General features: G+C 41.1%; 1 protein-coding gene across 1 annotated transcript in view; it reads right to left on the bottom strand.

Annotated features, from left to right (window-relative positions):
* Nucleotides 1-25,720, bottom strand: part of LOC139064860 (CUB and sushi domain-containing protein 3-like) — a gene marked incomplete at its 3' end in the record, with an annotated part of 179,952 nt that overhangs the window by 65,085 nt on the left and 89,147 nt on the right. Inside the window, exon 10 of the mRNA XM_070547853.1 lies at nucleotides 23,425-23,537. Coding sequence (XP_070403954.1) covers nucleotides 23,425-23,537 — 113 coding nt within the window. The remainder of the gene's footprint in view (nucleotides 1-23,424; nucleotides 23,538-25,720) is intronic.

Genomic DNA, 25,720 nt, shown 5'->3' with positions numbered 1-25,720 from the left:
ATTACTGAAATATTTTCAACCTTTTGATGATATTCTAATTTACTGGCCAGCACCTGTAGACTTCTGAACTCCTCCTTTCCCTGAGCTGCAAATATTCATTACCCTTTATTTCCTCCTACAGTCTGTGTGACCATAAGTTTATACAGATACCACTTTGATGCCACATAAAGTGCCATTGTGTCGCCATGATTCTGTTTGAAATGTAGCGTGCTGGATTTCTGAAAATATAACCTTCATTTCCCGAGTCTCCTCCTCCTTTATTCTCCTGCTCTCTCATCCTGCTTTCAGCATTATTTACAGGAGTGGTCCTGAGCAAAAAGAGAAGTGTGTATTTTACTTTAGTATATGTACCCGCTGTGTGTTCGTGAGCTCGTGTTTGTGATGTATTGCATTAATTTCCATCATGACATCGTCTTTATGAGAACCCCAAACTCAGCCGGTCACGGGCTGCTCCTAACACACACTGCTTGTGTGTGAACAGACAAAAGACACACACACACGCACACACACACACACACACACACACACACACAAGGAGCGTAAGAGTAGAGGAACAGACAGTGCTGGAGGACTCCTTTGGTACAACTTCTTCTCCTGCTCTCTGTTTCAAACACACTGCTGCACATGATAGCAACACGTCTAGCATACAACCCAATCACACACCCCAAGTCAGTCTCTGACTTTGACACACACACACACACACACACACACACACACACACAGAGACACACAAATAATCCTATTGTATTTGTAACAACAAGGCTGACAGATTCTGAGAGGGGATTAGGGCCCTTAAAGAAAATGTGTGTGTGTGTGTGTGTGTGTGTGTGTGTGTGTGTGTGTGTGTGTGTGTGTGTGAGAGTGTGTGTGTGAGGTTGCAACTTCAATTTATCTACTTATAATTTTTTTGTTTGTCGTTGTGCACCGAACCCCATTCCATTCACTTCTATAATATTCCATCATGTTCACACCATATGGGAATGTAAGTCGAAACCACTGATGCGCAAACACACACACACACACACACACACACACACACACACACACACACACACACACACACACACACACACACACACGTGCATGTAATATAGGAAAGTAAACGCACAACCTGTCACAAAGAGAAGAAGGTATTAGATTTTTAGGAGGGATAATGAGATTGGAAGAATAAAAAATCTCAGCCGCGTTTCTTTAAAAATCGATTTTAAAGCTGCATTAGCGATTGTGATAGAATGCAGGCATCGGCTTATGTTCGATATATTTGCCTTCTTCCCTTTAATCTTCACAATGCTCCAAAAAGTAATGCATTAAAGATATTAAATTACATAGAAGAATAATCAAACAGCAACAATGGCAGAGGAAGGCAGAGAAATGGAGTGGGAAGTCCATTAGTAGCCTCAAACCGCAGAAGGAAGAGACGAAAACTTCATCCGGCATAATTATACCAGTTTCTTGAGTGTTTCACCTAAAAGGAGTGTCTCGGATTGACTTGTTCACACTGTAGATTTCAGACTGGATGCTTTGCAGAATGAAAATGATCCCATTTGTTACACTGACATTTATTCCTGCCTCCGCCGGGCCCAAAACGGGGATACTGATGAGCTTTTGACGATTGATTTGATGGGAGGTGGGTGTTGGAAGCATATCCATTTTTCTCTTCTCATCAAAATGCAACTATCTGTGCTTGTTACATAAAATGCCCCCAAAAAAGGGAAAAAAATGTTTTCACTTGAAAAATAACATCCGAATCCCCGCAACTCTGTGTAAATTGAACTTCGGGGAGCCAGATAATAACTAGGCAGCTTGCTTTGATCTGGATATCTTATGGTGCAGAAATACATCACACATCTTCTAGGGAAAAAACTCCCCTTGGACTCTGTCTTATGACCTCCTATTAGATCTATAATCCCAGCATCATTGGTGAGTTTCACGATGTTCATGTCCTCGGAAAAATTCCTGCAATCATCTGCGCAGAAAGTACAGGTGAGAGAACAGGACACTCGCCTCTTCGGGGCATTCTTTTCATTTTTCCTGTACTAAGATGTTACAGAAGCGTCTCTCCATCAGAACGTGTCAGAAACTCGACACGAACTGGGAACCAAATGAACGTGGGCGCACATCTGGCCTAAGCACACTGTACATTATCAAAGCGAGGAAGTAAACCAATTAAAACCTGCCTAAAGTCTACTTAGCAAAGGTTAAAGCAGCATTTTTCAAACATCCGCTCTGCTTAAAGTAAACACAAAGAACCTAATGAGCTCTAAACCATCTGGTGATCCCGCTCGATGAGCTTTTCAGATTATTCATTAGCAGTGAGAACGAGGTCTTGGATGTTCAGAGTGAGGACTGCATTGCTTAGTGAATCACTGTCCATTACATTTGTTTATTTATTTACATCCTCGTCCACCAAACAACCTGCACGAATATCACGTATTATTAAGTTTTAATGAAGGTAACGGTTTCATTTTCACAATGGATTTCCACTGAATAAATGGGAAATGCAGCCTTTCAATACCGCCGGCCGGACACAATATTATACGGGTCAATAATTCATGAGCAGAAAATTAAATTCCATTTCACCCGGCTGTGATTAAGCGGGCGCTGCCCTTCACAGGTTACCACCGGAGCAAACACACGTACGTACACGGGCTCCGAAGGAAGCAACGGGCTCCTTAACCTGATACGTGGGTTACTGACCAGAAAACCGAAGCACATCCGTCGTCGGGCTGTAAATGAATATTTCATGGATTCATATTTCATGCTGCCTCGGTTGCTTTGAAGCAAATGTTTGGTTCAATGTAATTAAAAAAGGCTGGACTGCAGGACTTGGATGATGCAGACCTATGCAAGATCAGATGGAGGTTTTCAATGGGAAAAGATCTCTTCGAATGTTAAAATCTTTAAAATGTAACTAAACAGCTTTGACTGGTTGTTGCTGACCGTGTAAAAATTGCTCTTTGTGACACACACAAGTGGTCACTCTGAGTCGCACACGCTTGCTGAACGTAAAAATTAGCATGTTGGAAAAAGTCAGTCTCAGAGAAAATTAGCATTCGTGACCTCTAACCCTAACCCACCCTGGAATTTGCAGCCAGGAGAGACCAGAAAACGTCTCAGCTAGAAAAAGCTAACCATTAGCATTATCAACCTCACACCTTTGGGCTTGAGCCATTTGTAGGGATGACACAACGTTCAAGAAAATATGTTTTACAGTATTCTGACTTCTGTTGATGGAGGCAGTGGAAGAGTTGCATTGTTGTCAGCCAATCAGAGGTGATACATTTTCATATCATGAATATTAATGAGCATGACTCCAAATCGCATTGTTTTCCACCAACACACTCCTTCAAAAAACTTCTACACTCAAGCAAGAGCACAAGAGCATTTTCTGGATGACTCCAGTACAGTCTACTATATTAAGCCTGTGAAGGTTCTCAGTCATCCAGTAATCCAAGGGCTTCAAATAAAGACAACTGGACTTCTTTGGTTTTGTGAAAAGTTTGTTTCTCATATAGGAAGCTTTGTCAATACAGACTGGAATATGAGAGGGCCAAGCTTATAAACTGTAGCTGTCTATTGTTGCTGAATGAGCAGAAACTACGTATGAATACCCCCTCCTCCCTACCCCCTGATGACTTATTGGAATCGTTAGCCTCTATTGTGTGGGAATCATTGCTTGTTAAGCAACAGTAGACGGCTAGAGTTAATAAGCTTGACCCTCCCATATTCCAGTCACAATTGACAAAGCTCCTGGGACGAGAAGCTAAATGTCCTCCAAAAACCAAAGAAGTTCAGATGCCTTCAACTGAACCCTCTTGGAATCTGTAATATTGGCAAAAATAAGAAGTGGTTGAAAAAGATTCTTAGATTTTAAAGCCTTTATTTTGAATCAAGGCTAAAATTGTGGATGATGTTTTATGCAAGTTCATACAATGTTTATGTCATTTAAACTTAATGTAATATAAACTAAACTACTTGGGTGAAATGACATAAAATTTAGAACAAAGCGTAATGTTGAATTTGTGTGTTTGCTCAGTGGATTTCTGCCATCTTACAGTTAGACTTTGTGCTAAAAGACATCAATAATATGGAAATTTGAGTTGTTTTTTCACCGTGTTTCATCTACTTTACTTCTTCAAACCATTTACTTCAAAGTGAGACTGCACAAACCAAGTTCTCAAACAGACTGAATCAGATGCAGCCGTCTAAGCAAATCAACAAGGAAATGCACAAGTTTAGACAAAAAAAGGTGGCAGAGGTGAAAACAAAAGAGTGACGGATTAACAAAACTGTTCAGAATAAAGACAAATAAGATACGAATGAAACGACTGATTTGTATTCAAAGAACTGATAGAAGGAGAAAAGCACTAATAAAAAAAGATGATAGATGATCGCACAGATCACGTAACCATACATTAAAACACCCACCCACACGCGTACACACTAAAGACCCTTTGAACCAGAGGTCAGCGGTATGGTAAAAATCCCCCTTGACATCTTTTCTGTCCTATAAAATCACATCACATATTAAACCATAAAAAGCACAATAAGGGCTGACATATGACTCAGATGGGATCCAGACAAAGTGAGAAAAGAAGAAAATTGAAGAGAACACCGCAGAATCCAACGACACAGGAGGATGCATTAAAGCCAGAGGTGGCTCATTACCAGAAACAAACCATCAAGCTCGCCTTTTATTTATGCTTCAAAAAACATTGATGAGGCAAACATTTACACTGTACAAATGTCTGACTAGGCTGTTCAATTAAAACTGACATATAAATAATTAAATCACATATATAGTACAGTAGAATAGTTGTAGTGGCTGCATTTGTAAAGAAATGTTGAATAGACTTCAAACTTTTTTTTCCCCCTCCACCAGCACCAAGTAGTGACATCCTGATAGCATGGCAACTAGGTGGCAGTAATAAGTTAAGATGTTTCCTAGTTATCCATCTGCAGTATTTCTCTTATCCGATGGCACCATCTAATGGCTGACAAGCATATCACACAAAAAGGCTATTGCTCTGTTTAAGATGGCGACTTCACGTTTCTGTTTACAAACGTGCTTCTGTAGCCTCCAAACAGCTAAAACACACTGGAAACAGTGGAACCTGATACGTCTCTCTCAACTGTGTAGAGGATTTTGAAGATGTCTGGATATTCGTGGTTTTGGTGTCGGGATTCCTGCTGTTTGGCCAGAGCGGTTACCTGGCTTACCGGAAAATTAACGAGCTTTCGAGGAATATTGGCTCAATCCCGGAGCTCAGGGATGGAATGCATCGCACTGTGAATGCACAAACTCATTTAATTGTCGAGATGAGTCGTAAGCTCAGAACTTTGGCTGAGATTCAGGCTCTGACCCAGAAGGTGGATTCCAGACCGGAACTGAATACCTCGCTCTAACCCCCAAATTCCACTACCTCCGCTCCGCTCCGCCCCCGCCTTCCGCAGCCGCTCGCTTCCGAACTAAATTTTTCTTGGTACCCGCTCTACAACGGCTCCGCTCCGGTGCGGACACCTGAGGTGGGCAAACAAGCATGCGCGGGATTTTCGAGATCTTGCGATACAGTCCGAGCAATAAACGCGGAAGTTAGATCCAAACACCCGTTGTGTGGGAGAAGCATCAACATGAACTGTTTTATCTGCCCATCATTTGTGTTGAGAGATCAGCAGTGTTTGGATCAACAAAGTGTGACTACTTTGATAGTGGAAACTGTATTTATGGCTTACTTTTGTGCATTTAAACTTCAGCCGCCATTGATAGTTGTTAAAAGTTGTTAAACCTGTTCATATGAAACAAAAAACGCCTTTTGTTTATCGATTTATTGTGAAAAACGGAAGTTGTGCTTGCTCCTTTTCCTGTTGGGCGGTTGTGATTTCTGTCCATTTACTGCGGAGGTGCTCCGGCGTCCGGCGAAAATAGGATCGATTCTATTTTTGCCGGAACAGAGGTCGGCGCACTGCCGGAGCACGGCCGCAGTAGTGGAATTGCTCTAATTGACTACAACGGGACCGATTTTGCTCCGGCGTTCGTGTCGGAGCGGAGCGGAGGTAGTGGAATTTGGGGGTAAGCTATTGCTCTCAAACTGGCTTCAGTGGTTCTTGAGTCAAAACCTTTAGCAGCTTCACAGTGGTCAGCACTCTGTAGCCCTCGGCTGACCAGGAACTACAATTCATAGTTTTGTGGTTCCAGAATGTGCACTAGGGAGGGCTCTTTACCTGCAGAAGATGTTTACTCTACCAGCATCTAATATTAAGGCTAGCGGTTGCTTTTTAGTTTGCTGACAATCAATAAAAAGAACAAGAAAAAAAATAAAGAAGATGTTTCTGTGTTGGCATCATGGCGGAGCCTTGAAGTAAAAGAGAGTAGTGTGTTCAGAGGTGAGGCAAAGAGCTAACACCAGAGTGAACATCGACACGGCCTACGCTAGTTGGAGGGAGCTAAAGGAGGCTATGAAATCGCTGACTGAGGGTGACCTGGCTTTGTTGCTACTAGGGATGAGCCAGATACTCATTTCAGACGAGTATCCAGTAAGAATAAAGCATTTTTGACGAATACGAGCGCAAAAGGAGTAAAACTCGTAAATATCTGTAATTGTGCTGAAGGAAAATCCTCATTGGGTAACAGACTGTCTTCACGCTCTGTGATTGGCCAGTCACATAGAGCGCCCGCCCCTCCCTACACACAAAACTCTGCAGCCGGGAGCTCAGTCCGGCCCATGCATCCACGCACACACACACAGTGCGTTTACATGCCGCCAGTAACCCTTTTAAAACCCAAATATTCACAATAACCCGGTTCCGCACGGCCATATAAACACCGCCAAAAACCCGGATATGCTCATAACCGGGTTTTTAAAAACCCAGTTACTACACCTGGGGTAACCCTTTTCTAACCCGAATGTTTGGTCATGTAAATGAATGTCGGGATATCCCCATCAAAGTGTGTGTTCTGCGCATGATCTGTTTGCAAGGAATCTTGGTCTTTTGAGTAGCGAGACGTCTTGTATGCGCCAGAACACCAGAAGTAAACAACACGTTGGGAGCAACATGGCGAGTCGCGGCACAGCACCACACTTTTGGAGTGACGAGGAAACCTCTGTCTTCATCGGTCTGGTGAAAAGTATGAACATTATGTCTTTTGTTGACGGTCGAAAGTACAGAGACAGCGAAATATACAAGAAGGTAACCGAAAAGTTACGGATACCGGAACAAGAAGAACCGGAAACGACGCATATTGCGTCTTGATGTAGTCCATACGTCCTGACGCTACCCCAACGTCCGTATTTAAATCGGGTTATGCAAGTTAGGGGTAACTCTTTCTATTTATGCTTGTAAACGGGTTATCAACTCAGAAACCCGAATACCGACCTTAACCCGATCATAACCCGGATATTGGCTGCATGTAAACGTAGTCACAGACATTAACAGATCTCTCTGTGCTTGCTTCACTGTTGCTCACGTTTCTTCAGTGCTCCCTAGGTTTTCTTCAGCTCGCCTCTTTTTCGGTTTAATGTTTTAAAGTCGATTTTTTTCGTAACGTACGTGGTGCATTTGACAAGACAGAGCTGAAAACGGCTCGTGCTGCATCAGTCACTGCCTCTGCTCCGGTTGTGTGGATATTTACTTTGGGCTTAGTTAGCATAATTTGGCTCATGATAGCATTAGCTTGTTAATGCTACCTTGTTAGGTTGTGGGAGGGTTGTTTACAACAGCAATTCCACTTTCAACCAGTAGGAGAGAGAAGTTGGGAAACTTATTTAGAGTTGCTTTAAGTCCAAAGATTCCATTTTACGGATGAATGAATGTGAATTTTAAATGAACAGAAGGCGATCATGATAGAAATACTTAGCCTTTCTTTTAGTAGATAAAAAACTTTTGTTTAATTTCTCATTTGCGATGTGATCACTTCAGCCTGATATTTGTGTGTTTTGTACTCCATCAAATCTTGTAATCAGCTTTACTGTTGGCATAAAGTATAGTATCTTTATTAGGTGGGCTGTTAAAACAAATTCACTGATTTCATTAGTATTTTTGTTTGATCGTGAAAGTTTGAATTTTCACTGTAAACATGTCCCATACTGTCCCTCATCCAGAAGTAACACCAGTAGGCAGGAATTTCTTTTCCAAGCTTTGTTTGAACCTGCGTCACATGCAGCACAATCAGGCATCCATCTCAACTCTTTCATTCCCTTCTTCTTCTCTCCTACCGATGCTTTCCTCTCCCACACTGCCCCCTAGTGGTAGACACAACAGGTTGCTGTGCCACAATTTGTAAGTTTTGCATCTGATCACAAAAAAAAGCAGTGAAAATCTGCAAAAATCTGCACTAACATTTTTTTCAGGCATAATTTGTATGGGGGAATATTAAATAATCCAACATTCCCTCAAACGTGCTTTTTAAACACCACTCATGCACACTACGCTAACTGCTTGATCTTTGGTTGCACATGTAATAATAATAAAGTATCCATATTATCCCGTTTGAACCCGTCTTGACTGATAGCTCCTATATCTTGTTGCACAGCCCTCCCGTCTGGCATTTCTAAAGATTCATCACACACTGCTGTCTCCCTGGCAGTCCAATCAATCTGAGGTGTCTTTAATGGCCACATCCCTTGTCAAAACAATGCTTCAGTGAATCGTGGGTGAGCGAGGGCAAACAGGCACCTGTGTCAGTTTCAAACAGCCGGAATTATCTACTACTCCAGAGTAAAGCTGCAGCTCTTTTTCTTTCCACCCCATCCTCGAGGAGTTGATTCCTGCAACAATCCAAATGGCAGCTGTTGCCTTTAAATTATAGAAAGCAGCAGGGAAGATTTAAATCCCCACCCTGTTGCAGCACTTAAAACCTCAAAAGTAGGATGAGGTGGCGATGATGGAATACTGGTGGAGGTCCTGTGGGATCAAAACTCAGATCACCAAAAAAAATAAAAAACAGATGAAGGATGGAGATAGCTGCTGGTCACATACCTCCTCAATCTCTATACGCCTTTATCTTTTTTTGTTTTTTTACTTAGAATATGAGTGGTGGAGTTAATAATGCATACCATTCTGTGGTGGATTTTTATTGAGAACGTATTATCTAAAAGCGTGCGTGGAACCAGAAAACTCAGCACCCGTATATCTGCCTTCTGTCTGTTTTATAAAGGTGGTCATTCAAATTTAATGCTAACATTTATTCACATTATTGAACAGACAAAACCCCTCCACTTACCTGATACTGGGCTATCTTTGTATTGCTTTGAAGAGCTTCACATTGAAATGTACAATACTTTTCTTTCTTACACCCTTAGAAAATTAATCAAAATGCATTTAGAGCTATAATAAATCAAATAACCTCATAAATATGGAAATACCTATTGTAATCTTCTGGAATGACCTATTTGAGACTTAATTTTCCATTTTCCAACCAGGTACGCGTCTAGGCATTACTAACTTTAATATTTTCTAATTTAAAAAGGAAGTTATATCATTATTTTTGTTTCTTCCCTTTCCCTTAGGTCGTCGTGTAGCTTTTTGTGTGCACAACTCTCCACAACGTTACAAAGTTCAGACAAAAGGGAATTAGTCATTCCTGCAGAAACCATTTATCCGGAGCTGCCTGGAGCTGCCCATTTCCTCCCTTTACTTAACAATATTATCATGAAGAAAATTTGCATAATGTTTGTGTGTTGGCTAGTTTGGCACATCGCAAACATTGAACGCGCGGTCATCTTGCTCTTCTTGACCAACCGGCTGATTTTAACAGAGCAGACCGGATATTTCTGGCATGAGGCTGTGAAAATGTTAGAATAAACAAGTAATGCTTCCATAATATTAGAATAAAACGGCTCCATGAATGTGATTTGTTTATCAAAACCCAAAGTGCACCCACTAGTAGTCCTTTGTTGTTTACCTTGCAATCATGAACATTACTAATGTCGAAAGGACACAAAATGCGACAAAAGAAGGATAAACACCACTTGTTTTGGCTTCATTTTGAACACAAGCACTAGTGTAGACCTTTTATTGTAAGGACGATGATCAGGGCAAGGTTGGCAAAGGGAGGTCTATGATGTTGTTATGCAGGTGCCTTCTTTCAATGAATACAGAATTTATTTTAGATTAAAAGAAAATATTTAGAAACGCCAATGACCAACCCCCCCCCCAAAAAAAAAACATAAACAAAGAAACTTTGCCTTTAATTTACATGTCGATGCATTGTAACCAAAATTGGCTACCACTGGTCATTTAAAGGTGACTGGTATGACACAGTTATGTCCAGTTGGTTTAATTGAATATCAGTGATAAAAAAAACAGCCACATTTATCAAGAACAAAAGTGTCTCTTAATTCATTTAAAGGGACTTATTATATAAAACTTACATTTGTACAACCATGTGGGTCTCTAATACCTTGATATAAACTACAAACTTGAAAAAGAAAATTCATCCATCCATCTCCTGTAAGTGGTTTTAGGAATTATGTGCTACAACATCTTGTTTAAAAAGGTCCCAGTTTGTGATGTCACAGAAGGGTAAATTAGAACAAAACCACCTCTCCTGTGCGAGTTAGAGAGGGGAGGGGCAGCAGCTTTGCTCCGAGCCGAGCCCCTCCCAGATATCAGAGCTTCTCAGCTTTTAGCAGCCTGAGTGAGAAATGGGTGGGCGTGGCCATCTCCAGCTATTCTTAAAGTGATAGAGCCCTGAAACGGCACATTCTGGAAGGTACTGAAAATAAAAAGAATTAAATCTGCTGAGAAAACTTTAAGTGAGAGGGCTTTTGTGTAAATAACTTAACAAACATGTTTTATTGACTATAGAACTTTAATAACTTAATAAGTAGGTAATATTCTTTTATCAGTCCAGTGGTTATGAATGTGCTTATGGTTGGAGCAACAGAACGCTCTCTTGCTGCCTCCTAGTCACTATAAGACGGAGGGAGAACTGTGACTTGTTTTTAAACTCTGTTATTTGGGAAAACTAAAGATTTTTTTTACTTCTCTCATTGGTTTGGGAACTGAAATCAAATGTGACACTATTGGTGACATTTATCCAATACCTATCCAGGTGGCCTTTAAAAGTCGTAATGGTATTGAAGACGATTCTCTAGTGGCTGTTTTGTGTCGACATTGGCCCAGAATGCATTTTGCTCTAAACTCTGTGGTGAAACTGTGGTAAATTCCCTACATTTGATCACAATTAAATGTTTTATTTGCTTTAAACAGCATTGTATATTGAGAAATGTAATTTGCTTGAAAATGACTTTAATTCTAAATTAAATTATCTAAACTAAAGGGACCTTAATTCTTTTCCTAATCCAACAAAATGTTGCTGAGTCACGTGTTTGCGCAGATGCACAGCTTCTAATGCATTCATGTCTACATAGTGGAGACAGAAACTTACTGAAACTTTCATGTAAACTTCTTGAATTATGTCACCGTGCTCATCTGTGACATCCCATTGTTCATGATAGACTGAAACAGACAGCAGAAAGTCCCGACTATGCAAGTGTGTGAGTGTGTTTGTGCTCAAATTACTTAAGGCAACATAAATCTGTTTATTTGGTGCCAATGTGAGGACGTGCAATCCACTGGACGCAATGTTTTTGAATAAAAAGGTAAGAAATCACCTGCAGCCCTGGCAGACTTCACAGCAGAAATATAATTTGAGGATTAACCAAGTCACAGAAAATCAGACTTGGTGTGAACTGACGTTTGACTTTCTTTTATTGTTTCTGCACAATCACAGTTTGATTTTTCTTAGAAATGTCCTTCTGGAAGGTTCAACATATAGATGATGTCACACACTAACGTGTAAGCTGTCTAAGCGTAGCGACATTTTTTGGGCACATTCCTCTTGCTCGCACAAACGTCTCACAACAAAATGTGGGTGTTTTTGTTCTGTGGTTCAGCGTGTTTCACTGCTGTGACTCAAATCCTCTCAGAGTGAAAAGAAGAACGCAAAATTCATTCACACACATTATGTATGAACTCAGATTCTTCTCTATAAAACTAGACGGGAAGGATACTTTGATTTCTCATATGCCCTTCATAAAACACTGTAGAAACACAGTTATGCAGACCAAATCTGCAGATCATGCCTCCTAATTCATTTATTTAAAGGGGCAATATGTCCGAATTCTATAGTGGAATAATCACAAAACAGTCTAGTGTCTCGATCGTGTTGAAATTGCTCACGCTCAATTATTCCTAATCCTAGAGAGTGTGCAGTGCCATGGTGACCCAGAGACTCCGAAACCAAATGTTACCGTAATAATCGTAGTAAGTGCTCCCTACCACAACGCCAGATATAACAATGTATTTCTCTACTTATCAACTTAACTCATTCACTGCCATTGACGACTAAAGTCGTCATTTTAGATCCAACCGTTCACTGCCAATGACGACTTTAGTTTTTGCATTTTTTTACTGTTTGAAAATCGGAACGAGCCCCCGCGCTGAGAGAACAAACATCTCAGCCCTGAAGCCGATCTTCATCCGCATACGTCACAGATCACATGATCAGGAAGCAACACATCCATGTGTTAGGAAATCGTTTTGGGCCGTTCCTGTAAAAAAAGTGAGGCGCGAACCGGAAAAGCGTCTGCCGATCACAATTCGACAACGAATTATGAAAGAACGGATAACGCTCGAAACACGCGGCTTCTTCCTGATGTAAGAGGTGAGTCTTCTCTTTGTTTTGGCATTGACATCATGCTAGCGCGCAACGTTCTGTGACTCTTAAAAAAAACAGTAAAAACGGTGAGAAATGCTGGCAGCGAATGAGTTAATGTGTATGACTCATCTTCACTTGTCAGCTAGAACCTTCTGGTGCTGATCTGTAACTGGCAGCAGCCATGAAACCCACGGAACGGCAGTGACAAAGCGGGATTTTACTTACAGAAACAGACTGCATTAGCAAATTTGACCACAGGGTGTCTGTAAGGTTTTGGCTCAGACAGAGCCTCTGCCTTGTCACTCACTCAGGATGTTACCAGATGTTTGTTAACAGAAGAAAAAGCAAGAGTCCAGGATGTTGCAGAGCTCTGACTTTTTATCGTTTTTGTTGTTGAATGCAAACAATCCATGACATTGGGGCATGGATTCCCTTAACAAGCAATCAACCGACCAACAACCGTGCCAAATCCATCTGGCCCTTTTAAAGCTACCTTAGAACCAACCATTATGACATGGGCAGGGGAAACAATTAGCTTGAAATCTTACAATCAGTAAAGTACATCTCAACAAAACATTTCAAGCAATCTATTTACATATTTACCTCCTACCTTAACTCAAACAAACAAAACAACAACAGCTACGCTTAAACAAACACAAGATAACCTCCTCTCCCCCCACCCTCTCTTCAGTCAGTTAGTTTCTCCCTCAGTAGAGCTGATTAAGCACACCAGGAACTGATCATGGCTGCCTATGGGCGCGCTTCCATGGCAACACTTAAACAAATGACCTCAGAAGGAAAAGGAGTGATGATCACCAACAAATCAACTTAACTTAAAGTAATTTATAGATTACAAAGCTTATTTGACCTAAAACACACACAGAAATACAGGATTAAACAGAAAAAGAGACATAACTATTAGTGAGGAGATAAATCCCTCACAGTGTCATTCTCCTGTAACGTGATAACAGAGCTATTCCACCGACGGTTATTCATCCTCTCTCCTTCATTCTTACATAATGCACCTTTAACCATGTAATGTTTTCCAGTTTCAATTTCCACAGTGTTCCAGTTTTCCAGGCTATTTGGAAGTGCTGTAAAAGGAGATGAGACATGTTCACCATGGTGACCCTAATGAGCCACAGACTGCTGTTTTAACATTTCTGTTTGACATTTGCCTTCTTAACACTTTTTACACAGATTCCACCAAACTATCAAAACGTGTTCTTAGTTCTGATCAGTGTTTATTTTTTTTCCTAACATTTGACGCACAAAATCACAATGACAAACACTTGTGACCCCACTGGTTAAACTCCCTAACCAACAATCAGATAAACAAGGGCATCATGGAAACACATCTTCAACTCACAAAGCATTACTTATCTTCCTTTGAGGCTGCTGGTTTTGAATCAGAAATCAATCATGCTAAAATATTAGATTTTGAATAATTATTTTGTTTCATTTGTCCGATAATCTCCGGACCCCAAATGTGGGTCTCATCCCCAACACTGGGAAACATTAGCTTAAATCTTAAGCAGGCCACTTTTGGAAGTTTCCTCGTTAATCTAATAACCGTCTTTCTAAGTGATGTCAGCATCAGAGTGTGTGTGCATGTGTGCGATTTGTGGCTTTAATATCAAATGAACTGAGGCAACAAAAGGAGAGGAACACAAACGGAGAGAGACGTGGAAACTCGGTCGGACTGAGAAAGGTGCAGGTCATGTAAAAAAAAACAGGAGGGACAGGAGATGTCTGATACAGAAAATGTGTTGAGAGACAGAAAAGGGGGAGAAAGCGAGGAGGCAAACAACGCCGCATTAGAAAGCAGCTGACAGACAGACGAGGGAGCTGGAGGATGGTGGATAGACAGATGTCTAATGAGGAAAAATGGGACTCGCAGAGATGGAGAGAGAGGAGGCAACTGAGGGAGAATGCTTGGAGTGAAAGTGGTGAGTGGCTTGTTGGTAGAGCTCGGTTGGCTCACAGATGGAGGACCTGTCGAACACACGTGCACCTCAACACTCACACAGTGTGTGATGCACAGGCGATTTGGCAGCAAGGCTAGAACCACTGATAATGTTTATATTTCAGAGCTAAGGTCCAAGGATGTAGCTTTAGCAACACACGCAGACACGCACTCACACACACATACGCGCACACACGCACACACACACCTTCTTGGCCCCTTTTCTCTCAAATTTGTCAAAAAACCACATCCATCTCACACAGCCACCCACCTTCATAGTAAATCTTGTGGGCGATGAAGCCAGCCACTGTGAGACAAACACATTTATCTTGCAATGACTGTTGACAGAACTTTTCACAGCATTAGGGTTTAAGCAGGAAAGTCACATTCATTTATCTGAGTAATTGTTTAATAGCTTATTTTGGGAGAAAATCCATTTAAATCACAATCCCTTATGAGGTATTATGACTTCAGAATATTAAAAGTTAACAAGGACAGTCAATTCTTCCAAGATGCATCATGAAAAATTCATTACTTCTGAAGAAGATTCTATTGGAAGGTTTCCGCCCCAAACCCGTTGATCCAGTATGAATTATTAGAATAAAGTCATCTCTGGGATATTCACTCATCTGATGTGCATCAGACCAGGAAAAAATAACAAGGGGCTGACACGTTTGTGGAGTTGCCATGCATGTTGCATTGTCCCCTGTCTGATTCCTTTAAAACAACACGGATGACAAAGAAGATGTGAGGATCAGCCTCCATAAAAAATTACATTAATAAAACAAAGTATTAAAGTTAATCCTCAGCTCCTTAAGACATAAAATGTCCACTTGTAAAGAGTATGGTGTTTTTTTTCAGTGTTCCATTTGCCTATCTTCAAAATTTTTATTTGAATTTCAAAATTTGAGATTTTTTGCAAAAATGTGACTGTATGCATAAACACTTTTCCTCTCCTCTGTCGCTAAATGCTTGCTTAGTATGAGGATTGCTGTAAAGACTCTGACACGAGTCAGTGACTTGATGCAATTTGCTGGGTTCCTTATATAGGAAACTTTTTTCTGATTGGCTTAATGAACTGACCTGAATTGTAATGTTTACTGTGTGAACTGCCTTGCGACGACTCTTGTCGTGATTTGGCGCTTTATAAATAAATTTGAATTGAACAGAACTGAATTGTTAAAAAGGCGTCCAGACTAATAGGGAAACACTGACCAAACGGACAAAAATGCCCCTAATGATTTAGTTAAATATAGATTTAAAAATGCAATCCCGTAAAATCTAGAAATCTGAGGTTAGGTTATATTTCTACCAGCGTAGACCCACGCTGCTGTTGTACATTTTCAACAAGCAGTGCAAACCTTAAGCTTTAAAATGTAATGTAAGTGAAGTTTACACATTTTTTGATACAGTTAAACTAAAATAGTTCAACCTCTCTGGGCTCACAGGCCTGGTTGGTCAAAACCTCAGAGGCTGGAAACACAAAATAAAGCTAGAAGGAAGAAATAAGCTAATGGCACACTAGGCAGTTTTGGCTTCATGTTAGCACCCCCTAGTGTTCATTTAGTAGAACCAAAAGTGAAACTCATCTCCTTCCTGTACGTTCGTCTTTTTAACACCTTAATCTAGTAGCTGAAATATCTCTACAGCATTCCTTAGTGTCTACAGGAGTGATTCATCACTAAATTAAACCAACCAGCTGTGTTCATGATCTAAAACATGCAGGAATCATGTAGGAATCATGCTGGAAGCACACTCCCAAAAGGAGGTGGAAGTGGAATGATCTGGCCACAGGGGGTAGTGAGGTCTGAGGGACATTTCATTAACCTTGTAATCTTTCATTTTAGCACACACTGGCTCAAGAAAACAATTTAGAAATACGAAAAGTTACATAGTATGTCTTTAAATAGGAAAATAATTACAACTAAAATTAGAAACATAAAAAAAAATCTCACAGATGTCAAGTGATTTTTAAAATACCTGAAAACCTATTTTTTATTCACAATTTTTTTTTCACATTTTATTGGAATACTACTACTCCTACTTCTACTTCTACTACTTCTATTACTCCTACTCCTACTACTCCTACCTCTACTACTCCTACTACTTCTATTACTCCTACTCCTACTCCTTCTATTACTCCCACTTCTACTACACCTACTAATAATAATAACATAATGAATAGATCCGTTAATTAGTGGAATTTTCTGCTAAAATATGTGGAAATTTGTATACATTTTGTATAAATGTATGTTATGAAATTTTTATAGATTTTTATTTATGTTTGCACTCAAGAGCTACCGGTCGATCTACGTCCCGATCCTCACCTATGGTCATGAGCTTTGGGTAATGACCGAAAGAAAGAGGTCGCAGATACAAGCGGCCGAAATGAGTTTCCTCCGTAGGGTGGCCGGGCTCAGCCTTAGAGATGGGGTGACGAGCTCGGACATTCGGGAGGGACTCGGAGTAGAACCGCTGCTCCTTCGGATCGAAAGGAGTCAGTTGAGGTGGTTTGGGCATCTGGTCAGGATGCCTCCTGGACGCCTCCCTGGGGAGGTGTTTCGGGCATGTCCTGCCGGCAGGAGGCCCCCGGGTCGACCCAGGACACGTTGGAGAGGTTACATCTCCAATCTGGTCCGGAAACGCCTTGGGGTCCTGTCGGAGGAACTGGTGGAGGTGGCCGGGGAGAGGACGGTCTGGAGCTCCCTAGATGCTTCTCCTGCGACCCGGACCCGGATAACGGAGGAAGACGACGATGAGGACTCAAGAGCTGAAAAGTATGTATGTACCTAAACAGCCCTTGTTCAGTTTTTTTCACATCTTTTTCAACCACCTTGATTATTGATCATTTTTCTAAATATGTAGGCAAATTTTAGTCATTTCGCTATTGAGGGTTTTTCAGCTTTTTTCCAGCTGCTACGCAGATTTTTTATTATTTAAACTAAAAGATAAAAAAGGTTGGCTGCTAGGGGGCGCTAATCACATATTTAATCCTATTTTCTCTCCTTTTAATCCATCTTTTGTGGCACTTAAGTGACTCCGTACATAGATAATTCAGCTTTATATGGTTGTGAGTTCAGGATGCATCTAAGAGGATTTCACATCATCACAATATTTGCTTTTTGAGGCACAGAATGCAGAAGTTTGGAGTATCAGCTCAGCTGATTTTCCTCACTAGGGGGAGGCGGCAAAGTGCAATGCCAGCTTCTCAGTTTGATTTAGATTCTTTTACTTGTTCATTTGCATAAAAGCAACTAAAAACTTCGGGTGCTGATGTAAAAAAAACTATTTTTTTGTGCTCAGCTGATGGCAGCACAGCTAAAGACAAAGATGCCTGTTTTTCTTTAATATCTAGACTTTTGTTGAGGAGAAAAAGTAGAAATTTTGTTATGTAGCTGAAAATTTTAAGCTTCATTTTCGTGTCCAGGCTGCAGGGGTTTGAGAAAAATCCAGCTGCCACAACAGGAGTTTGTCTCGCTACCTCCCAGACTTGATGCTTCCTCCTGCTCAATTTGAAAGCTTCTTTGCTTTCAGCCTGCTGCCTGCTGCGCTCTGACTCAGTGTGGGTGACTACAGATTAGGGGGGATCACATTAAAATGATGAGTAATAAATGAAACCACTAGTTAGTGTAATATGTTGCAATTAGAAAGGCCATTTTAATCTTCCGACCACCCACAATGGTCTGAGATGAACTGAGTAATGACGAGAGACTTCAGGAAGACCTTGAATCCAGTCCCATCACACTAATATATGAGCACAGTTGTGTTGTTTTACTCATTTGTTTCATTAACATTCATCTTAAAGTTTGAATTTTTCATTGATTGACCATCAGGGATGGCGGTGATCTGTCAGCTGAATCCAAAATAATGCTTGCATTCAGTCAACTTAGAAAGATTATGTCACAGATAATTATTCAGAATCTAAGTTAGATCTATAAAGTTAAATATGCATATATAACATACATACATATCCCCCTATCCACACTGAGGTGACATGCGCTGCTTATCGTGGCTGCAGGAACTGAAGTAGGGATAGTCCCAACCCACCACCCCACCTAGTGGACACTTATGGTGTGTTGTCTGAAGTCTGATGCATATATGTTTGAGGTGTTTTTTTGCAGAGCAAAGCTGCCCTCCTAGTGGGAGGGAAACTCTGAAGTGCCTTTTTTTCCCTCCACCTGAACCAATCCTCATGTAAACCCCTCTTATCTCTATTAAGGTAGCGCGACTCAGGGTTGCGAATGACCACAGTCACCAATTCTTGTCACGTGTCTTGCCCATGTATGTCTGATCTCTGAATTGTGTGTACTGAAACTCTAATTTCCCTCTGGGATTAATGAAGTATCTTTGATTTGATAGATTTAGTCCCGTTGACTTGAATTCATTTTTTTGTTCTTCCAGGGACTCATGAGCCGACGGGAAAGGGAGGAGACTTAAGTCTGGGGCACACCGGAGGGGGACATGCCACGCTACGTTGCGCCGAGATTTCGAGAAGTATAGTGGTCACACAGGACGCGCCGCGCTGCTTAGCGCTTCTTGAAAGTTGCGCGATAGTCACAACATCACACAAGACTCTATTGTTTATACGTGATCAGACTTGCCGTCGTGTTTTGTGAGACTGAAATTCATTAAAAATGGGTAAGCACGCTATTTTTTGAATATTTTAAGACCAATAGTACTTTAAAGTTATCTAACCTGCAGCTGAGTTTGTGCCGTAAAGCCGTTCCGCTTCGTAATGTCTGTTGTAAATTACTCCACAATGTTGTTAACAGCTGCAGCGATTGAGATAGGACTGGCGCCTATCTTCAGTGCCTCAGCGTGGTGCATCTGGGACACGGCGCGGCGCTCCCCGTGTGCCCAATCTTATTAACTATAATGACTTCTATTTTATATGATGGTGTGTTGCGTCTGCCTCCACCTCCCGTGTGACCCAGGCTTTAGGCTCCCTATACGTAGAGGCACCAATGGGAGCTGGAGAGAGCAACAGCATTGGCACCATATTGGATGGATTAATCACTCTCCAAAGCCAAATGGAGTCAATGCATGATGGGCAACCATGTTCGTGTTTTGTGCAGCCTACGGTTGCAGCAACCGGCGCACTAACGAAAACAGATTGTTATGGTCGGCAGTTGTTTCAGAAAGTGTCATGAGTAGGCAATAATTCATTTTCCAAGCTTTATTAAAACCTGCATCACATGTAGCAGAATCAAGCATCCATCTACATTTCCTTCTAAACATAATGTTTGGTTTTGTGTTTTAACATTTAGGCTCAACAATGTAAAAAAATGTGAAAAAAGTAACTGAAATTTCACACCATGAGGAACCAAGTGCAACTAAATGAGGCGGTTAGTTTGTACAGTAATCCCTCGTTTATCGTGGTAGATGCGTTCCAGACCTGGCCGCGATAGGTGAAAATCCGCGAAGTAGGGACTCCCAGCATGCCCCTCGCGGGGATTCCCTCCACGTCGCACCTACGTCACAAACCGCGGCTATAAACGGAAGTCGCCTTTCCAGCTCACCACTCAGTCATCGTTTCTTCAGATTCATGATCAGAGTTTCCAACCTACCGATCAATCCAACGAACTATCAGCTCATAGTAAGTTATCTTACTTACTTCTGGAAAGCCCGGCATTTCCGTGTCACTTCGTTGACGCTCGAACGCTCGGGGGTTTCCTAGATCAGCCGGCGTTTCACCGACGCTCTCACTTCCGCGTCTGTGAAACCACGCGCTCCCTACAAGCTCAACTCCCGAATCCAGCCGCCCTATCTGACATACAGTACTATATTGAATTATCGTATGATCACATTCTTTTTTTGTGGGTAAAACTCAAGAAAAAAAATTTTTTACTTGTTTTTTTTTCATCAATTTCATCATAAAATGCACTTTTTGTAATAAAACTAAAAAAAACAAGAATTTCTTGATATTTCGCATAGAAAAATACCGCGAATCAGTGAAAAATACCGCGAATCTGCGAATTCCCCCTGAAAAATGCTCCAAAGAAAAAATCCGCGAAGCAGCGAATCCGCGAGGAACGAACCGCGAAGTAGCGAGGGATTACTGTAAATGTAATACTTTACAATTTACCTCTAAAAACAACAAATGCCCAAAGCAGTTAGTTACTCTCTTCTACTGTGTGTTTGATCTGAAAATCAGATCAATAAAACCGGCAAAAGCAAAACAGATCGTCTCAATGAAACCTTGTTAACCTGAAGATAAATAAACAAAACTGTGGGTGTGTGGTAATTGCTTTTGAATAAACAAACACAAATAAACAATGAGAATTTGGGTAAATATTATGGAGCTACTAATCAGATGCTATTTTAAATTAAACTGGCGTCTTGGGTGTTTTTGAAAATTATTTTTTATCTGCTTGATTTACACTCCAGGATCATTTCCTGCCTTTACAAGACGAAGAACTGTAGCACTACTGCAAATCTATTAAAACAACTTTCAGATGATTTCCTTTTAATCATGCATCACCAGTCCATCACTGGAACGCAATGCATCTGAAGAACAGTAAAGGGCAATCCAGTATGTCACTGTCACAGCACGCTGGAAGCTCACTGCATTACCCGACTCTGCACGCTGACCTCATTATGGCAATAAATCCACAGATGATGACACTTAAATGAGGCCCACAAAGTTAATTTGTGCAGCAAAGCTCTCAACCATGTTTCATGGAATGTGATCAAACGAAGACTACATCTATCAAACAGCAGACACCTGAAAGGTTAATATTGTAAGTACACTGGGAGCTGAATTGACAGAACAGCAAAAACACTTTATTCTCAGCTCATATTAAGATAAAGGTCAGGTGTTAGCCAAGCGAGGAAGTAGCAACCAGCTCATTTAGTGTTATGAATGTCTGTCCTGAGACTGGGAGATTGGGGTTGGATCATACCAAAGACCACCAAACCAACATGCTTGGTCTTTAAAGGTGTGGTTCACTAAAAAAAAACGTTTCTATCTTTTTAGGCCCGAGCAGCGAAAGCGCTGCGAAGGCCTCTTGTTTAACTTTATTTTTATTTCTGATTATAATCTGTCGCGTTGAGTTTTTCATGCAGGCTGAAACAGTCTTCTACACCTGTCTGCTGCATTCGCTTCTGATAGAAAATAAATGGTGAAACTCTAGGGTTTGAAAAGCCTGACAGATCTACGTCCCACTGTTATGTAACACACCCATCTTGACTCACAATGGGGATGGCTGTTGTTGGTTTAGCATCCAGGAAACGGCAGTATAAGCTATCTGTTAGCATTAGCAACTTCTCCACATGGCAGAACTCCTCCAGGCTTGTGTTATCCAATACGAGGTGAGATGTCCAAATATCAGGAAACAAGGCTCCAAAAACTGCCGTCTGAAGCTCAGCTGTGATGTGCGTCTCAGCTAGTTCCTAGAACAGATGCACCGGTATAGCCCCCCAGAACCATTTACAAGGCATTCATTCCTACTAGAGACCACTGCAGATGCTTTGACTGAATGAGTGAACCACACCTTTAAGTGTCTTACTTACGCCACTTTGTGCAAACTTCTCATCATATTTCCACAACTTAGTTTTATTAACTGCCAACTCCCCCCAAAGTTCTCGTGCATTATTTACTTTTTATTTTTTGTTGAATTTAAAGTGAGAATTGCTCTGGATGTCCAAGGTGTTTGGGACACACATTTTGCACATATTTTTCAAAGTTCTGGCAACAAGGCCCTACGAACAATTCTAAGGATGTTTTACAACCCACGTAAATAATATTAACGTCACTGGCATTGTGGTTCCAAAGGTTAAAGCCAGTCAGATTCTGGTTGAAGACATTGGTAATTTAACGTGTTTGTAAATAATTCTAGGTATTATTAATATTTAGCACTGTTTGTTGGACAATGATTAAAAATTTGAAATTTCACGAAGCACCGCAACAAAACAAAAAGTATAATATTCCGACTACCTCCAAGTTTGTACCAATAGGTGCTACTCTTATACTGCAGCCAGCCACTAGGGGGCAAAATTGTTTCCTGTGGTTTCTACACTTAGGGTGTTTCTCAATGCCAAGGAACCTTGCATTGATTTCTTGGCCCCGCCCAGGTTGCCTAGGAGATACGTCATCGGGAGCCACCAAGACGTCTTCCAATGTTCATGTTCTACTGAGGCGTGTTCTCCGTTAGCTAGCCGTTTAGCTAGCTGAGCAAGGATGCACGGGAGGTGTCTTGTAGCCTAGACTTGGTCAAAAATTACCCAGAACACACCGTGGTATTTTCAGAAAGAAGCGGGATCAGAAGCAGGCAGCTACTTCGGGGACAATTTTCAAGTTTAAAAGTAAATTATCTATTGTTGGTTAGTTGCTTAGTAGTTGCAGCTTCAGTGGCTAGCGGTTAGTAACTCACTTATATATTTAATTTAATAAACATATACACAATTCAAAAAGTAAAAGGCTCATTATATATTCATATTGAAACTTAACTTGTATAAAATATAGCGTTATCTCCCGTGTCACATGACGTCACGTGACCGCAGTGGAAGCTGCGGTCACGTGATGCAAGTCTGTTCCATTTAACCATTTTCTTTGACCAAGGAAGGACAGTGTCCTCGTAAGCAAGGAGCCTGGCCTCGCAAGACATCGCCTCGCAAGGCCAAGTGCCTTGACATTGAGAAACCTCCTTAGTTAATGCACAGGAACTATAATCAAGGCAGTTTAAGTTGACTCAAAGTTCAGCCCTTTACCTACTAAGTATTTTCCTTCCATTTACCCAAATGCAGTGATTGTCCCCTTCTCTCCTTTTCCTGTTGAAAGTGCACACTCAGCACTTACCTTTATAGTTAATCTTAAACCCAATAGATCCAACGCTCTCATCCGACTGAAGGTGCAGCCACATCTGGTGGGTCATACTGACGATGAGGTCAGGGACAAAGCTTCCTGATAGGCTGGAGAATAAAAGACATAACTATTAAACCACTGTCCTCATAAAAACCTGCTGGAACATTCTGAACAGGAGCCACAAAGCACGTCCTTACTTCACATTCTTTCTTCTATTTGAAAACTCAAGCTAAAAAAACATCAACAAACCAAAATCTGTTCATAAAAAGTCGACATTCATTTTCCTTTCAGAAACTTCAAAGTGATTTCTGAAGTCAAGAACAGTTCATGTCTAAAAAACAGCTACACAGGATGTAGCCTGACGCTTTATGATCTGAATACGCAGTTATGTCGAAGTAGATGAAGTATTCTGGAGTACCTGGTGTTACATAAGACTTCCAAATAAATGAAGCAGTGTTTGAACATTTTCACATACAATAAAACAATAGGAGGCTAAAACAGACCAACAGTATGAGGGCAACTGGTCAGTGTGAAAGTGAAAGAGCTCAGTTATAATTATAGAAAATGTTCTTATGTGAGGACTAAAATCAGTTGTATTGTATTTATTTAAGGGAGTGCCACATCTGTTTATACAGGTGCTGGCCAGTAAATTAGAATATCATCAAAAGGTTGAAAATATTTCAGTAATTCCATTCAAAACGTGAAACTTGTACATTATATTCATGCAATGCACACAGACCAATGTATTTCCGATGTTTATTACGTTTAATTTTGATATTTATAGGTGACAACCAATGAAAACATCAAATCTGGTATCTCAGAAAATTAGAATATTCTAAAGGCCAATGAAAAAATGTTTGTTTCTCTAATGTTGGCCAACTGAAAAGAATGAACATGAAAAGAATGTGCATGTATAGCACTCAATACTTAGTCGGGGCTCCTTTTGCCTCAATAACTGCAGTAATGCGGCGTGGCATGGACTCGATCAGTCTGTGGCACTGCTCAGGTGTTATGAGAGCCCAGGCTGCTCTGATAGTCGTCTTCAGCTCCTCTGCATTGTTGGGTCTAGCGTATTGCATCCTCCGCTTCACAATACCCCATAGATTTTCTATGGGGTTAAGGTCAGGCGAGTTTGCTGGCCAATCAAGGACAGGGATACCATGGTCCCTGAACCAGGTGCTGGTGGTTTTGGCACTGTGTGCAGGTGCCAAGTCCTGTTGAAAGGTGAAGTCTGCATCCCCATAAAGTTGGTCAGCAGCAGGAAGCATGAAGTGCTCTAAAACTTCCTGGTAGACGGCTGCATTGACCCTGGACCTCAGGAAACAGAGTGGGCCAACACCGGCAGATGACATGGCACCCCACACCATCACTGACGGTGGAAACTTTACACTGGACCTCATGCAACGTGGATTCTGTGCTTCTCCGCTCTTCCTCCAGACTCTGGGTCCTTGATTTCCAAAGGAAATGCAGAACTTGCTTTCATCAGAAAACATAACTTTGGACCACTCAGCATCAGTCCAGTCCTTTTTGTCCTTGGCCCAGGCGAGACGCTTCTTGCGCTGTTTCTTGTTCAAGAGTGGCTTGACACACGGAATGCGACACCTGAATCCCATGTCTTTCATGAGTCTCCTCGTGGTGGTTCTTGAAGCGCTGACTCCAGCTGCAGTCCACTCTTTGTGGATCTCCCCCACATTTTTGAATGGGTTTGTCGTCACAATTCTCTGCAGGGTGCGGTTATCCCTAGAGCTTGTACACTTTTTTCTACCACATTTTTTCCGTCCCTTCGCCTGTCTGTTAATGTGCTTGGACACAGAGCTCTGCGAACAGCCAGCTTCTTTAGCAATCACCTTTTGTGTCTTGCCCTCCTTGTGCAAGGTGTCAATGATTGTCTTTTGGACAGCTGTTAAGTCAGAAGTCTTCCCCATGATTGTGGTGCCTTCAAAACAAGACTGAGGGACCTTTTAAAGGCCTTTGCAGGTGTTTTGAGTAAATCAGCTGATTAGAGTGGCAGCAGGTGTCTTCTATATTCAGCCTTTTCAGAATATTCTAATTTTTTGAGATACCAAATTTGGAGTTTTCATTAGCTGTCACTTATGAATATCAAATTTAAATGTAATGAACATTGGAAATACATTGGTCTGTGTGCATTGCATGAATATAATGTACAAGTTTCACGTTTTGAATGGAATTACTGAAATATTTTCAACCTTTTGATGATATTCTAATTTACTGGCCAGCACCTGTATGGATGTTATGGTATTTCAAATCTCAAAGTTTGTCTCATTGACAG

This window comes from Nothobranchius furzeri, unplaced genomic scaffold (assembly GCF_043380555.1).
Source record: "Nothobranchius furzeri strain GRZ-AD unplaced genomic scaffold, NfurGRZ-RIMD1 Scf057, whole genome shotgun sequence".
Taxonomy (NCBI): Eukaryota; Metazoa; Chordata; class Actinopteri; order Cyprinodontiformes; family Nothobranchiidae; genus Nothobranchius; species Nothobranchius furzeri.
Note: the sequence above shows the minus strand (reverse complement) of the source record. Positions and strands in the feature narration are given on the sequence as shown.